Source organism: Dryobates pubescens, chromosome 16, assembly GCF_014839835.1.
Source record: "Dryobates pubescens isolate bDryPub1 chromosome 16, bDryPub1.pri, whole genome shotgun sequence".
NCBI lineage: Eukaryota > Metazoa > Chordata > Aves > Piciformes > Picidae > Dryobates > Dryobates pubescens.
Genome location: NC_071627.1, coordinates 15217137 through 15235022, shown reverse-complemented (window position 1 = coordinate 15235022; position 17886 = coordinate 15217137). Strand labels below are relative to the sequence as shown.

Sequence of the window (17886 nt, the reverse complement as noted above, 5' to 3'; positions counted from 1 at the left end):
CTCCTGAAAAGTACAGCAGGAGAAACACCTGGAGATTAACCTACAAAATAACAGTGACAGTGAATGAAGTTCTTTAGGAAACATATTCTCATATACTGAAGTGTGTAAAAACTGTGTCCTGTCCTGGTCCAAAGGCACAGTAGAAACAAAATCTGTTGCTGCGCCCATGACAGTATTATCCTGAGGGTAATAATTCTGGCACATTGTGAAATCTCTGTGCATCTGTTACTTGCTTTTTGTGACCCAAAATTCAGGTAAATGACTCTGAAAGACAATGCCATGCCTACACAACATGCTACAGTCACAAAAGAAAAAGAGCAGGACAGGTGAAACACATACCCATGTTTTCATTTCTAGTGCCTGGTGCAAGAGAATGGTCAGGAGGGAGATGGTATTGATGGAGTTTCCAAAGGAAAACACATCTATGTCAGAGTCCCTGTAAGTCTAGAAAACAGGCAGACAGACTGTGATGAATCTCCACTATTCAGAAGTAAATTTTTCTATTTTTAAAGGATGATAGAGAATATTAATGACCACAGTACTTACCAAATAGGGGACAAAGAAACAAATGAGACTCTGATAGAAGGCATCCAACATTGTAATAATAAACGTTGACAGCTTGTATATCTGCAGGAGTTTATAGATAACAGTCATTATGATGGGACACACATCTCTAGTGCAGACATAAATGCTGTCTGTTTTCCTTCCATTCACACCACTGATTATAGCTAACTGGTGTCCCTTCATGAGTAAATGCCTCCTGAATTTAGCCCAAAGTCTTCTCTTAGAACAGGCATTTTCTTTGTTAAATAAAGACAATTTTTTGGAAGATGAGATAGTCAACTAAGAGTCTTAGAAAAACAAATTTCATGAAGCTCCATCCCTCCTCAATGGATCCCATTCCTCAAAACCATTTTCAAACAAAGCTCTTCCTAGAGCTTTGGAACTGATCAAAAATCCTTTCTGTTGGGGTTCATTCTGTTGAAATACCTATTTTGTGACAGTTTGGTTTGACTACTGATATTTAAACTTATCTAGTGACCTCTGGGGCCATGCTTCCGTAGAGTGGGATGCATCATTGGAGTGACAGAAGGCTAGGCCTCTGCTGTTTCAATTCAGACAAAATGTCAAAGCAAAAACAATGACCTCTTCAAAATGGTAAAGAGCATTTATTTCATATATATCTGAGGTTCAAGAGCTCCTGAGAAAAAGGATGGAAAATCCTACAGAGAGTCCTCAAATTCTACACTCCCTTGCCTAGGTTTTTCAAAATGTTCTTAAACACAATGTGAATCCCTAGTGCTCATCAGTGCTAAAAACTCACAGTCCAGGAAAATGAAAGTTGGTATGAGGACACAAAGAACAGAGAAGAATTCCTAAGTACCCTGCAGTTTTGTGAATTGAAACTGAAGCCACTTCAAGTTTTGCTCATTAACATTTTGATAATTTCCTGTTAAAGATATAAGGGCAGTTTGGGAATAAGTGCTACTGCATGTGTGTCTATGCAAACCCAGATATCTATGCCTGTATATGTGTGCTCCTTGCAAACACACAGGGAGCAGACTGGTTCTCTCAACCTGACAGGCAAACTGAGATGAAAAATATGATATATTCCGTGCATGTTTTCTGAGGTTTATCAATACTGACTATTTTATATTTAAAGTAGAAGAATTTAATAAATGAAACACTTCATGCCTGGAACAGCCTAGACAGCAAATTTTGATAAAATCCTTCAAGAATTTACGGCTGTATTTCTGAACTTCAGAGTAGAAAACAATGTTGGGTTGTTTACCAATTTAAGTGTTTGCATTTTCTTGTCACTTTTTTTTCTGTAATCATTTTAACAACCATTTTTTTTCTTCAGTGGGTTGAAATTGTTTGAGGCACCAAATCTGGGCAGAATTTAATCTGAACTATTTTACCCTCTTTTGTTATGTTTCAAATCCTGTTTTATTAATTTCTCCCTATGCCTTAACTGAGGAACTTGATAGGCATCTATGGTGCATGCATATATACATACACATGTGTATTTGCTCCATCACCTCTTCAGATCAGAAACACCAAACAGGGAGATGATTCACTACTAACACATAACTTTACTCATTAGAATGTAGCATGATGATTCCAAACTGGGTTGCTCCATGTATTTAATGGCAGAATTAACCTTCCCATTTACACTTTCCAGCTGTGAACAAGCACTCTCACTTCCAGGAAGCAACTTTAATCATGCGTTCCTCGCCAGTTCTTCTGGCAGCTACAATTACACCTTCTTTCAGTGAACATCAGTAAACTAGACACCATACATGGATCATTTGGTTCCAAGTAAATCTAAACTCTTCCTTCCCTCCTTGCAAAACCAAATCCCCTGTGTTCCTTTGGCTTATCGAGCAGTTATTTCAGCAGTCAAGACATACCTCTGAATTTTGTCCATTTTTGTACAACTCAGGTAAAACTAGAAGTGTTTCTGCAGAAACATGTCTATCCAGGACTCCAAAGAGAAGAGGTGGCATTGAGGTGAAGAAGAGATTGAAAAATATCATCTGCCAGTAATCTATCATTGTGCTGCCTGAGAACCCACAGAAGAACTGGTACCAGAAGAGCAAGTTGACATAGCTCTGTGGAGAAGCAAAGACAAAAAAACATTCTGTTACATGGCAAACTGTGGCTCCCCACTTGGGCAGAAGCACATCCTTAATACCCATTTGATTTCATTTTTCCTTTAGGTCCCGGGTGTCATGAAGCTGCACCTTTCCTGTGGCTTCTCCTTTACATCCTCTTCTTTTCTCCATACAGTTATCTACTGTTAAAGCTGATTTGGATCCTTTAGTTTGCAATGTATAGATGGTCTATGTCGCTCGTAGTTTCACCTACAAGGTTTATGTACTACATTTACTACTAACAGAGACATTATTTTGGTTAATGGTACCATCAGGCAGCTTGGCACTTTTACTCCACAAAGCACTGTCTTAAGGGTCTACTTCACATAAATCCACTGTGATGCAGCTTTTTTAAAGCCATTTGATTTCTTTAGGAAAATATCAGAGAATAATTAAGTACACTGTTCACAGCTCTGAGTAGCAAATTTTCAAATCCTTTTACAAACTGGCTGTCCATGCAGAATCAAAGGCCTACTGCTCCCTAACGGAGCATACTGGCAAGATAATAGAGCAGCAGCAGCCCAGTCTGGAGAGCTATTTTACATTGCAAATAAATACCCTTTGGACTCTAAAAAAAAAAAGAAATATCCAGTCAAGGAAAAAATGTTTCAATTTCTCCTATAAATTTTAACAGTGATAAAAAGTAATCCTTATTCAAAATTATTAAGAAAACCCCAAACAGATACTTTGAATTCTAAGTAAATAGTTTTTCATTCTCGGTGTATTTCATGTCAAACAGACTTGTTTGCACAGTCTTGTAAAAACTGTGTTACTCTCAGGTTTTTTACACTTTACATTATTTTTCAATGTGCAGCTCATTTGCATATACATTAAATTTTTAATAAAAATGCCAGATGTGACTGCATCATTACTTCCAAGTGGTTCCCATCAAATTAAATGCAAAAAAATGCAGAGGTTTCACAGGCAGCCAATCCTTAGTGCAGAGTCATCTTCTACATTCTAGCACTAATAATCTGCTCTTCCTCATGTAAATTTTATTTTAAGGCTCATGGGCATTATTAATAAAGTTTCTTGAACTACCATATAGAAGGTACTAAGCCTTGAGTCCTTTTCCCCTCTGGAGTAATGCTATTTAAAAATATATTTAGAACCCATATTGTCCTCACTGCTTTATGCAGCACATTACTAAGAGGGAGGCAGCATACTATAAACTTGCACAGGGAAGAAGCAGGAATTGTACCCTTTTAAAAAGTAAGAGAGTATAAGCTGGAAAAAACAAAACGAGAATACAAATCAACATCCACATCATATAGAATAGAGTAGGATAGGATAGGATAGAATAGGATAGAATAGAGTAGAATAGGATAGGATAGAATAGGATAGAATAGAATAGGATAGGATAGAATAGGCTAGAATAGGATAGGCTAGGCTAGAATAGGATAGTCTAGGCTAGAATAGAATAGGATAGGGTAGGATAGGATAGGATAGAATAGGATAGAATTGAATTATCCAGGTTGGAAAAGACCTTTGAGATCATCAAGTCCAACCTATCACCCAACACTATCTAATCAACTAAACCATGGCACCAAGCACCCCATCCAGTCTCTTAAACACCTCCAGTGATGGTGACTCCACACTCACACCCTTCCACCCCTCTATGCTGTAGACTTAACCTTTGCTGTGATGGACACCTCCACAAGTTTAATAATCTTACCACATTTTTGTAGAAAAAGTAAATCACCATCTTTGCCAGACGAGCATAACACCAATGTCCATGTACGAGAAGCAGTTTCTTGAGATGTTTAAATCGGGATATGGCAAAGTCACTAGCCATCACAGCCTTTGGTGAAAAGAACTCACATTAATTTACAATAATCTCTTTTTCCACCCAATATGGAGGAATTTGAACGTGAACATTGGAATGATCCACAACAACCACAACCAACAAACAAAAATAAACCACAAACAAACCACAAACAAAAAAACCCCAAACATGCAAGAACCTAGCGGGAAATAGTTGGAACTTTTTACCTCTGCAGAAATTACTACCGTAGGGAATAAGGAAGGGAGATGCATGGGAAAGAGTTTTGGGCAGAAAACACTTGTAGATTGTGAACAAAGCCTGGAAATGAATCAGAAACCAGATGCTAACCTGACACTGGCCAGGCATCTGCTAATTTTCCAGGCTTATGAGCAAACACACATTTGTTCATGCATGCTAATTGTTGGCTCAAAACACTCTTTTTTTGGCTGGACCCATAATCACAAACTGCATATTAATTTATGACAATAAGGATGCCAACTTGCATTTTGAAGATGACAGTCAAGAGTATAGGGCTGCTGTGAAACTCATTAAGGAGCAAGAGACCATGTGACAAAAGCAGAATGGAAATAAATTGGAGAGATACCTGCATGCCTTCTTGTCCAGATATTCCAATTCCAACATCAGCTGCTTGAATCATGCTTACATCATTTGCACCATCACCTAGAATGGGAAGACAGGAAGAAACAATAAAGGTGCAAGAAAGGGTGACTCTATCAGAACAAGAAAATAAGCCTAGCTATGCTAATGAACAAAGGCTCTTCTGTACTACCATGCATCTTAACTAGGGTAACTGGTACTCATCATCAGACAGTCATGACCTCTAGGCTCTGATATTGGTTGGAACATTCTCCTTTCCAAAAGACTTGGATCCAGCAGGGCTAAGCCTGACATGAGGACCAGCTGGGTGGTGACATGGACAGCCCTACACCACCTACATATACATTGTTTTGCACATTTCTGCTTGGTGGACTCCATATGCTCATCACCATGCTTTGCAGCACTACTTCACTGAATTCTCCAAATTACATGATAAATTTGATTGCAGTTAACAACGTAACAAGACAGTTTCAGGAGTTATTCTGCTCGTTTCAACTTGCAGCATTATGTTAAGTACATAACCAAATTTCCATGGAAAGAGCAGCAAGATGGTTGTTGACTGCAATGCAGAGACTGTGAATTAGGTTAGCTGGTAAAGCAAAATAAATGAAGTGGAAGGCTGAAAGCTTCTATTTTGAACTCTAAGGCAAAGCAAGACATTTTAAAACACATTAGCCATTTTCTTTTCTGTTTGGTCCACAGAGGTATATTTTTCAGTTTTAAGTCATAAAAATCAATTCTGCAAGGATTTTAGTGGGATCACTTACCAAAAGTGGAGCAGGAAACTCTAAGTATTTCACATTATTTGGAGGTAAAAAGCAAATGAGTCAGTGCTTAATATCACTTTGGGGATAACTCTGTTTCACCAGTTGGGAAAATATGACAGGAAAAGGGCTTTATGAAAAGACAAAATAGTGACTACTATTGACTGCTTTCCATGCCCAAAGCTAGGGCATTCTGGAGGGAATGTGTACATGCATTTGTAGTGGTGTGCATGAAAGGGATTGCTGGGAGTATCTTCATCTTGTGTAACTGCAGGCCAGATTAACTCAAGGAAAGCTGAAGAAGGACTTTCACATGTTTTTTGATCAGGAGACTAGTCAATGTTATTTTTCCATTGTATCTTTATGAAGAAGTGGTCTGTACAAAATATTCCATACATTTCTATAACACAGAAAGGACTTGCTTCCCCTTTCCCCTGTGAGAATGAATGGAGGTACCTATCGACAGGGTCATCACTTGAAGCTGCCTCCGGACGAGTTTGACCACCATGCTCTTCTGAAGGGGAGTGGAGCGACAGCACAATACTGAGCGGCAGTGCTTTGTCAGTGCCAGGAACTTTGTCTCCAGGCCTCCCTGGAAGATGATGTTCAATGTCCTCCCATCAACCACCAGTCCAAATTCAGGACTGGGCACCTCCGCTGCTGACAAAGATGTTGGGATAATGCCAAAAATTTTCCTCCGTGGTTTTTTAATCTCATAATTCTTCCTTACTTCTTCCAAGGTTAAATCCAAAAGAGATTCACAGGTTTCCTGTATGAAAACATAAATGGTTCTAGAAAGAGTTATCTCCATCTCCCTTTACAGCACAGAACCTTATAAAGGTATGTTTGTATAATCCACCAGTGGGTTTAAGACTATCAGATAGACATCAGGGAAAACTGGCTAAGATAATTGCTGATTCATCAGATTGGAGATTGTTTTGATTACATCATCAAGTTCTCCAATGAAAACACTGCATCTTATCAGCTAGTTAAGTTTAGTAAGGAAGTCCATATTTGTATTTGCAATGGTAAAAGTTCAGACTTTAAAAAAAAACAACCCTTTGTGTTCTAAAGGAAATGAAAAAAAATCTAGTCCTTAGATAAATAATGTAGCTATTGCAACTTTTGCTTGCCTCAGAAATAAACTGCAGCAGAGAAACAAGAGCTTAAGATCTTCAAAATTACCTAGCAGCTTTGACAGTTTGGCTTTCCCAGGGCACAAGTCAGGTGTGTGTCACAGATAGGGGCAGAAATCAAGTCTCGTATTGCCCAGCACTCTGCCTCAAATACAAACTACCTCTTTCCCTCTCATCAAATCAGACAGGAGTCTGCTTTTAGGTGCAAAATGGCTGGAATCGACTTAGTATCAAACACAAACAGTTTGAAGGGGAGATTTGGGCATTTATACCTCTCCCATACTAATTTCCTAATCTGGCACACCATTGTCAGAGAGAATCCAGAATTATCTGAGAGTTATTTTGCTGCTGGCAAGTACTGGAAGTCCTCCTTCTGTGGCATGGCGCTGAATACCTGAAGAACTAATCACTCCCTTTTCTACCTTATCTGTCAGCTATATTGAGTGATGATTCAGTTCTAAAATGTTATTTTCACTTTATGTTGCATAAGGTACATGTGTAGGATGTTTGCAAGATTTAAATTACACTTAAGTGGGAGGTTCTGGAATCAAACGTACCTCTGACATCTAATAAAAAGCTGCATCTAGCCTGCACATTTAAAACCTCTGAAAAAAACAACAAAGAAGTATCATTTTTCTGTGAACAAACCAAAACTTGTAGTGGAAATTCCTGTTTTGCCTTGGATTGTGTTTTTAAATGAACGTCCCAAACTACTTAGTTGTGTTGCTTCTTCCTGGAAGATATTTAATTTTCAGTGTTTGAATAAGCTTCTGGGCTCAGGGGCTAAAGAGCGATCTTTCCCACTAAAGGGATTCAGGGGTTAAGTTTGGCAAGTGAGAGAGTAATTGCCCATTGGAATGGGCTGCCTGGGGAAGTGGTGGAGTTGCAGTCCTTGGAGGTTTTCAGGAGAAGACTTGATGGGGTGCTTGGTGCCATGGTTTAGTTGTTTAGGTGGGTTGGATTGGTTGATGGGTTGGACGCGATGATCTTGAAGGTCTCTTCCAACCTGGTTTATTCTATGTATATTCTATGTAAAATTAATGGGTTAAACACTTTGTGTGTATTATTTGTTTTCTCCCTCTGCTGCCGTTGGGAGAGCTTTTCAGAAGCAGTGTCCTCAGCTTCATTTTGAATTGGAGGTAGCTAAATCATATTGTGGAGCACCTCCAGTGGCCCACCTTACCACACATATCCCCACAAGCACCCAGATGAGTGAGTGCAGCTTGCACCTGAGCCTGAATCGAGGCCACGTAGGGTGCCATGGAGACGTGCACATGCCTGTTTCCTGGAGTCAGGGTGGTTCCACCTGCAGCATCACTTTTCTGACAGACATCATCTTCTAATTTCCATCCTAAATATATTCATTCTGCCTTCCATTAAAGCAGCTATGTGTATCAAATGAAATTACACATTGAAGCAAGGAAGGTATTCTGTGCCAAATTCCACATCGTCTTTGTGTGTTTCCCTATTTCCATGACATTAAAAGAGAGACATTTGCATAGGATTTTATTCTTGTTTGGAGAGCTACTAACCCCAGACAAAGGCAGTTAGAAAGTAGGCCAGCTAACCGCTCTATACAATTGCCTGCCACAAGAGAAATGGTCACTGTCTTAACTGTGTTTAATTAACCCTCACAATAGTGAAAGAAAGGCAGAGCTTGTGTGGATAACCCCCTTCTGTGGGGATAAAAACGGAGGCACTGTGGTGGGTTGAAGTTTCCCCCTAGCATTAACTTTGCCAGGTCAACTCGGAAGCAAATGAAGCTGTATTTGCAAGCAAAATCTACACTCTACAATGGAATGCAATGAATATGTACAAATTAGACAGGATTTACTATATTATACGGGTATTTACAATTAGCAAACAACACCAAAACTCCCCTGGTCAGAGACCAGGGAAGCCATTCCACTGCCACTACCCACTACCCCCCTGTTCCAAGAGAGAAAAGGAGCGGAGAGAGAAGCAGTGGGTTAGACTTAGTCCAGGCCAGCCCGAGTGAAGCAAAACAGCCGAGATCACAAGAGAAGAGGGGAAAATTGTTATGGTACAGCTGGTCTTATTCTAGATATTTATCCAATGAAGTTGTTTAGAATAATTTTTTGTTTCCCTTTTCACACCAATAATGATTCATTTACATTTTTCTACTTTTCTGCTCAAAATCTGTAGCTAAATTTTAAAGGCATAGCCTAAAACCACCACAGGCATCTGAGACCAGTGACTTGCTTTGTTGCAGAAAGAAGCCCTATCTTCCCTCCTCAACCTCCTGCCTACCCACAGAAAGACTCATCCCATGGTTCCCTTCTAATCCCTAACATTCTGTGATCCTGATCCTGAAACTGTTATAACTGCTGAGCATGTACCACCAGTGCAGGCTGCACAGAAAGGACAGAGCAGCACACTTGGGAAAAGGGCAGTGGCTAGGTGACTGTACCACCTAGGGTGCCTCTAGGGCTGTATGGGAGGTAGAGAGGTCACTAGCAAAAAAACCCAACCAAAACCTATTTTGGATCCTGCTTGTGAGCTTAAGAAATGATCAGGGCTGACCTCCCTTTAACAAACAAGTCTGGTTTAACCATGATACCTTAAACCCATTTCGCAAAGCCATCTGTCCCATCATGATGCCTGGAGGGATGAGACACTAGGCTATGCACAGTGGTGGCTATTCTGCTGTCCAAAAGCCAGGCATAGTTTTTCTGGTATACTGCTTATGTTGCTTCACAACCTGCAAAAGTCAAGGTTGCTTTTCTAAAGCCTTTTACTTTTACCAGGAAAAATGGCATTTATCCACTTCAAACTGTCCTTTCAGACAGTTTCAGGGATATCCATAGATTGCACCACAGATTGTTCATTGTATTTTAGTGAGTCTTAGATGCTGACAGATGTGCCTTTGAAGTGACTATCCTCATTTTGGAGTGTTTGCTTTGCCTACTGCCTGACCTTATTGCCCATGGAAATTCAGGGACTGTCTGTACACAGCAACTATGTATGCCACCAAGAATGTCAAGGAAGTGACTGTGTTTTCAACTGGCCCACAAGAACTACATTTAGGTTTCCAAGAAGGTGAAATGCTGCTTACACAAAAAGATGCTGGATTAAAATTTTCACTAATAAATTTCTAGTTAAGCATAATTCTGTTAGGGAACACATGGCTGGAAGGTTCTGAATTTAATTAAATGTACATCTGCATACTTTTGCCAGACCAAACTCACCCCTGTACCTTTCAAATGTCTTCCTACAGGTATTGCCTAGAGTTAAAATGCCTTTGCAAGGTGAAATCCAGGCGTCAACTTTATTAAGGAACCAGGCACTTAAACTCCATATTACCTTCTCTCTAAAGCTCACTATTCAGGTATTTTTTAAAAAGAATATTTTCATTTGGAAGAATCATTGCATTTCTGTTGAATAAAACTCCACATAAGTGTCTAAAGCTCATGATCTAAAGAGTTTCTGGCCTAATGCTGCTTTGTGGGTTTTTGGTTGAATATAGCAAAACAGTGCCAGGCTGCAAGACACAAAGAAAGGGGAAGACAGGAAATTCTGTGTGTGTCTCTGCACTCACCTTATTTTCAGTGTTAATGGTGAAGACAGTGTCTCTTTGGTTCAGGAGTTTACAGGAATAGGCGATGTTAACTGCTGTTTCTTGTTTGTCTCCTGTCAACACCCAGATTTGTATCCCAGCTTCTCGAAGAGCCTCAATAGTGTCAGGGACTCCATCTTGGAGCCGATCTTCAATCCCTGTTGCTCCTGGGCAAACAGGAAAAGAAGAGGTGAACTATTTTTCTTTCATTTGAAAATCAAGAGGCTGTTTTCTTTCTTTAAGAAAAGATCTTTGACTTGCAGTCGTGATTCTGAACTTATTAAGAGCTGAGCCAAGGTAATTCCCAGCAAATAAACCCACAGGCACAAGATCTGCATTTGGATTAAGATCTGAATGTGTCAGCAATCAAGTTTTCCTTTCACTCGTTGCTAGAACAATGCATTTCATTTCTCCTTAATAATCCAAAATGACAGTGTACTGGCAGAGGAATTGTACCATATGCATTTTTAACATACTGCATTAAGTCTTGTCAAAGCAACCAGAAAAGATGAACTTTGACTATTTAAATGAATGCTATCCCTACTCTCAAGTTAGATGTTTCACTCATCAAAGGAAGAAGACAAGGTACAGGAAGTTTTCTCTTTGAATATGTGCAAACTTAGAAGCAGATGCCAACACTCATCCTGATGGTAAATCACTACCTGACTGTTACAATACTCTCCTTCTTATCTCTTCCACTAGAGGTCAGTTTGAAGATGCTGTAACTGTGATACATTAAAGATAGATATTGATTTAAGGCAAAAGAACATTTTTTTTGTGCAATAAAGTTTGAGCGCAGAGCCTTAGGAGTTGGCAAAGGTAACAGATTCTGACAAGATCTACATTACCTCTTATATGGTTCTGCTTATGCCATTTACTGTTATTACTCTAATTTTTTAAATCACTGCAGAGATTATGAGAAGCCATAATGCTAATAGCTTGCAATCACAGAAATTCAGGATAATGAAGTTTGGGCACAGATTGGATTTACAGAAAGAGGAGACTGAGGCAACTCTGAAAATCAGTCTTAAAAGAACAAAATGTTTGGGAACAGAAAAGAAAGCCTTGAAGTGTTCCAGAATTTAACAGAATAGTGTTATATACAATGGTGATGGATGATGCACAAGCGCACAAATACCCTTTTAGAAAGTGCAGAAAGCTATCATGACAATGAAACAGCATCAGGAAGTCACTAGCAAAAATGCCTATCTGTTTAAGTCACTTGGTTTTATAATACAGTTTAATTACCAAAATTCCCTTGGAATTTGTGCTCAAAACTGAAGTTAATTTATAGTACTTTATAGGTTTATCTAAGGACACAGAGACATGATTGGATTATGGGAACTTCATTATCTACTGTGTCAGCAGAGGCACAGTAATGACTAAGGTACATGTTCTGTACTCTGGGCACATGACAGTTTCTGCACAGTTTTTCAAAGTTACTGTACTAAAAATGCACAAGAACTTGTTGAGACACTGTCATTGGGCTGTATAGCCTAGCCCTGAGATTTCCAAATCTCAGAGGAAGACTTTCTGATATAAATTAGTATAAGCTGCTGTCTGTCTGACTGCCAAGAATATCACAGGAGAGCAAGTGATACTTCACGCAATGATGACTCTTATTTTTAGCTACCCAGCAAGGTGAGCTTGGTCTCCAGATGCTGCGCTGTCTCCATTAGCAGCTCATCTCTGTTGTCAATTGCAGCTTCTGCCTCCCGACGAAAATTGGCCCATTTTTGAAAGTCATCTTCATTCAAGACCTGCAGAACACAGTTTAAACAGCTCATTTTAAATTTAAATAAGAGAAGAATGCCAACATTCAGGATCACAGAGATTTAACTCTTATCCAGGCCAGTAAAGTACTGTGTCATCTTTAAAATAACACAAACTTTTCTGAGAGAAGACTGCAAGAACAAGTACTGATGAGAGAAAGAAACCTGCCTTCCTGTTTGTATAAATGGCCTACAGCTGAGACTTAAAAATGTGAACTGGAGAAATTCTTGGTCACACAGCTAAGACTCTGAACTGAAACACAGAGTTCCTGCAGGTTGCTCTACACTTCTCCAGAGCTTGGCTATGACCTATCTGTTGCACATAGGCAACTTCTGTGCTAATGCATCAGGCTAAGATGTACTAACCCAGGCTGAGGGCAAGAGTTTTGAAAGCTGAATGCCAAGCACAACAGAACAAGGTTAGATCCTCTGCAGACTTTTTATTTCTTGCTTGGAATCACTGTAGAGAAGGTCAGCTAGAGTTACTATAAGAGAAGCAGAAACGAATGTTTTGAGGCTGACCAAAAATCCATCATCTGCTCACCCTGAGGAAAAAAACACTGCAGAGCAATCAAATAGAGGGACAAAAAGATGGGCTGTGTCTGGCTTGTTATCTGAAGCAGAAAGAATCATAACACTTCAAAATAAGTCTACTGACACATGCAGAGCAAAACTACATAAGCAGCTGATGCCCTCCTACCTTCTTAGCTATGCACAGAGTTCGTAGGCCATCACGGGCGTAGCAGTCCAGATGCTTCTGTGTTTTTTCTTTTATTCTTTTTGTTCTCTTCTCTGCATTAATGTCAGCTGTGGAATACAAGGAAAAGTTTTTGTATATTAAGCACAGATAATTTGAGATCCACTGGCCTAAGATTAAAAAAAAAGAGTAGGTGTTAGAGAAAACTGGATTCCAGTATAACAGCAATTCCTTTAAAAGCTCAAAACTCTTGGCTGTGCATAAGCTGAAGTCTTGCTAAAGCAGCTTGTTTCCTATAAGATAAGATTACTTGGGGTTTTTTGTTTGTTTGTTAATGTTCTAGCCCTCTCGCTGACAAGTTGAAATACAATGGTCAGGCCCTTATGGCAATGTTATTGCACAATACACAATCCACATGAGTTAGCACTGTCAGTGAATTTTAATTAGCTCATTCCATATTCTGAAATGCTGCTCAGGTTAAATAAATACCTCTGTTCTGATCTGTAAGGACAGAGAAAGGCTCATTCTTCTTTTTTAATTCTCTAAATGCCTAAATATAATATTTCACACAGGAAAGAGTACTGCAAACTTTTTATGCTTCCTTACAGCAAACACAAGGGAAATAGCTTCTTGGCTAATTACCTCTTGTAGAGTCTTCCAGCAAGTCCATTACAACAGAGTCAGCTCCTTTTGTGTAGACAACAATCTCCTTGGTTAGAGGGTGTCTCACCACTACAGACATCCTTTTCCTTACTGAGTCAAATCCCAAAGTGTAGAGAATATCAAAAGTCAGAAGCATGCCTTGTGGCAATCGTACAGTCACCTGTTCAGGAGTTCGGGACACTAAAGTGAAGCTATATGCCTGAGCAGCATAGACAAGCGCTGCCTCGTCTGGACTCTCAGCCTCGTAACAAAAGTCTGCTGGCAATGAACTGCTAGTCACAGATTTAAAAACCTCATCCAAGGAAGCACTACCAATATCCGGGCTGTCCTTGCCCTGGACCTCATCGCTTCTACCACTGGCACAGCAGTCGTCATCATTGTCACAACAATCCAGTGCAGCAAGACGCTCCTCTGTGTTCTTTGCACTGAAGCTGGCACCTAGGTCTGAACTACACTGAGAAGATGAAAAAGACTGACTAAGGCTTGCTAATTTTAGCCGTTGAAATATCTGGTGAATCTTCTCCAGGGTGATTCCTGAAGGTTTGATGGGTGGTGGGACAGTGACCTAGAAATATAAGAAAACCTATAGTTAAATAAATGCGAACTACAAAGTACTTTTCAAAGCCTCAGTATGTTTTTCTGTATACAAATGATAGTAATTAGAAAACCATTTTGTTTTCCTCTCCCCTATTCAGCTGTGGTGGTGAGATTCAGTGGAGGAGCCATAGATGGGTTACCATACGAATTTGATGGAGAATTATATCTCTACCTCTGAAGCAGAGATGTAATGAAGCCCCTTGCAATTGTCAGTGACCTGGCAGATCAGAGAAAATCCACTATGTTTGACACACTGCAGATACTGTGATAGCCACAGCTACTCATCAAACACAAAAACCCACATTAAGAAGGGATGTACATAGGCAGGGAAACAATAGATAGCTCATAAAAGGTAAAAAGATATTGAGGAGTACTCCCAAACAAACTGTTTATCACCATTTTGGTTTCACTGAACACGGCTCTATGTTGTTAGATGAAAGCATAGTCAATTTTCCTCATATACTTAAAACTAGATTACCCTTTGTCTTGGCTTGGTAGCTGTGGAGACCAGGACTGTGTTGCAGATGGCAAGGGCAAGAAAAAAGTCAGTAAGGGATGTGGAAATATTTGTATGTATAGAAGAAGAAAGATTTCCAATCTGGAGTGCAGCTTCTCTCACTCGCCTCAGCAGCCTGCTATCAGGAGTCACATCCTTTTCCTGGAAGAGAAATTACTTGATGAGGATTATTCCCGTTTATCTTTGTCCTCAAGGAAGAACTATCAATTTGACAGCTTCTTCTTGCCTCTTACTGAATTTACACCTAGAATTATGCAAGTAAATGTTTTTTGTGCTTCTAGGGGAAAAGAAATTATACATTTCTAAAAGCTGCATAACTAGATCATTAGAAGGAAATGCATCTTGAAATAGATGATTTTAGATTATTTGGTTTTTGAGATCCACTAGAAATCAAAATTAATCTATACTGTATCCTCCAACTTTGAAACCACTGAGTGCAGATTTAAAGGATAGGAGCCAACTTCGGATGTCCCATTTCAGTGTGGAAGCTGAGCTTTATTTCAACAAGGCTTACAGCGTTGCTACAGCAGTATCACTTTTTGTTTCCATTTTCCTTTGCACCCAGAAAGGGAAGCTGTCTCAAATTGTCCTTCCTCAGCTCTTACAATAAATAAATAAATACATACATACTCCATTTGTTCCCGAAATGTTACTGTAATTTTACTACCACATTCTTTCTAATCAAACTTAAATTAGCAAGCCAAACTACTTAACAATGTCACTTACCTACAATTTAACTTGATGTAGGGCTGTGGGAGTAGTACTTTTAATGGAAATTTCATGTTAGCAGAGTCTGGTTTGGATTTAATTCAGGGCCATATTTAACAAGAGCTTCCAAATTTAAAAGAGACTTTCTTGTGAGCCAACACTTTTGGATGCCTTCTTTAAGAAACTGCCAAAGTGATTTTTCTGCTTTTTAGTTCATCTCAGCTACTACCTTCTCTTTCAATCTGGCACAGTTTTCTTAAGTCCCCTAAATATGCAACAGAAGTCAACCAACCACCTTCATGCCTGTGTTGTGTCGAGATGAGTGTGTTGCATTGTAGCTACTGCTTGCTAAAGTAAATAGCAGTTCTTACACCATCCTAATAATTGCAGCTAAATCTGCCCATTTTGCAACACAGACCTCAACTGTAACCCAAAGATGGAACAAGACTTTACACTTTCTCTGCTGCAGGAGGCTCTGGCTCAGTGTTTTCATGCCTTTTTTTCCCTATTTCACACATGGGGAAATGTTTGAAGTATAGATGCTGTCCTTTCTCTAGCAAACTGATACATACTGAGGATAAGCCTGATTTCTCAGTTATCTTCTCAGGTCTCTCTGAAGGAATCAGAGGCAGAAAAGTTAAAGCTGTCGTTCTTTAGAAATCCCTTCACAATTTTACGCTGTAGCAGACAAGTAACTCTGCTGCAGTACTGTTCATTGCACAGCTAGCAATCCCAGATAGCCTAACTGGACAATTCTGATGAAGAACATATGTATGCAGACACTACCGTGAAATCAATTATGCTGAGAATCATATTAAAATCAAAACATGATCAATTAGAGACTCTCTGACTGCTTGCCCACCTATTCATATAACTTCCTCATGCATTACCACAATTAGAATCACCATCACTATCTTCCACGTGGATCTCAGCCTCTCCTATCTATCATCATCCCACACAATTTCTTTCACATCTATATACTTACTATCTGCCTCTAGTTCATGCTAAAAATGACAATGTGCTAGTGGATGTTCCACTTTAGGAGAAACTTTCTGAGGTAAAGATTTTTCCTCTGGAAAAATGTAAAATTGTCTAAAGCCAAAATAATACAAACCCCCAATATTTATCAGAGAAGTTTTTCTCATTTTCTTTTGCACATTCAGTGAAAACAGAGCTGGCCTGAATTTCCAGACTTAAGGATCTTCAGATTAAAGAAAAACAATTAAAACAATTCAGAGAAACAAGTCTGTTCTCTGAGCAGCCTAAATACATATAAAAATGAACAAAAAAAGAAAATTAAATAAAGTAGCATTAATGATGATGATCAGTTACCTTTACCATCCTTTTAGTATTAGCAACTGTTAGTGAAAATGCTGATGTTATAAAATGGTTAGTGGCATTCAGTTTTTAAGATTTCCTCTTTAATTGGGTAGCATTTCTTTTACTTGATGGCACTAAAATCTGATGGCAATAGGACAACTGAAATCTTCATGAAATACTTCTAATGGGCAAGGCACTATTTATTGGAGTTATTACATCTAGAAGGAACTGTGTTATGATCTTAATTCGTAGGAATACCTATAGGTACACAGAATAAATGTTAAGTCTCTATCTTGTTTCAAAGTTGCTTATCATTCTGTATTTTTCCTACTGTACTAAAATCATACGATCATAGAATCAATAAGGTTGGAAAAGACCTCAGAGATCATCAAGTCCAACCTATCACCCAACACCTCATGACTAACTAAACCATGGCTTCAAGTGCCATGCCCAATCCCTTTTTAAACACCTCCAAGGAGAGTGACTCAACCACCTCTCTGAGCAGCCCATTCCAATGACCAGTAACTCTTTCTGTGAAGAACTTTCTCCTCACCTCGAGCCTAAACTTCCCCTGGCACAGCTTGAGACTGTGTCCTCTTGTTCTGTTGCTGGACACAATCCTGGACCACTGGATGTAGGTGAGTGAGGGGTTTGGGTGTTCCTCTCCTCCTCAACCATTCTGTGATTCTGTGATATGTCTCCATCCAGGTTTCTCATAAATGTTTATGAAATGAACAAATCAGTCACTACATTTCTCTCTCAGACATCTCAGGAGATTTCTGAAGTAAGATTTCTGAAGTAAAGACTACACCATTCTTTCTTTTCCATTCCATGTAAAGCCTAAGACATACACTAACATTGCACATTTTAATGGTTATCAACATAAATACTATAGACTTGGCAGCGACTCTCAATTCTAAGTTTTTGGAATAGCTTGAGTTTGTGTTCTAACAGATCTGTTCAGCTCAGTCTCTAATCTTCCAAGCGTAACTGTTAATAGATAGATCTCTTATCTCTTTGTCTTTATGTTGAGCAAGAATAGCTTGCTAATGATGACAATAAAATAGGAATTTGCAATTGTCTAAATCTTGGCCA

General features: G+C 39.2%; 1 protein-coding gene across 1 annotated transcript in view; it reads right to left on the bottom strand.

Moving 5' to 3' along the window:
* Nucleotides 1-480: 480 nt before the first annotated feature.
* Nucleotides 481-17886, bottom strand: part of ATP10B (ATPase phospholipid transporting 10B (putative)) — a 207080-nt gene continuing 189674 nt past the window's right edge. Inside the window, exons 12-21 of the mRNA XM_054168268.1 lie at nucleotides 14725-14904; nucleotides 13629-14214; nucleotides 12990-13096; nucleotides 12151-12277; nucleotides 10500-10684; nucleotides 6261-6573; nucleotides 5027-5103; nucleotides 4333-4458; nucleotides 2415-2615; nucleotides 481-627 (exon numbers count right to left, since the gene is read on the bottom strand). Of these exons, the coding sequence (XP_054024243.1) occupies nucleotides 481-627; nucleotides 2415-2615; nucleotides 4333-4458; nucleotides 5027-5103; nucleotides 6261-6573; nucleotides 10500-10684; nucleotides 12151-12277; nucleotides 12990-13096; nucleotides 13629-14214; nucleotides 14725-14904 (2049 nt within the window). The remainder of the gene's footprint in view (nucleotides 628-2414; nucleotides 2616-4332; nucleotides 4459-5026; nucleotides 5104-6260; nucleotides 6574-10499; nucleotides 10685-12150; nucleotides 12278-12989; nucleotides 13097-13628; nucleotides 14215-14724; nucleotides 14905-17886) is intronic.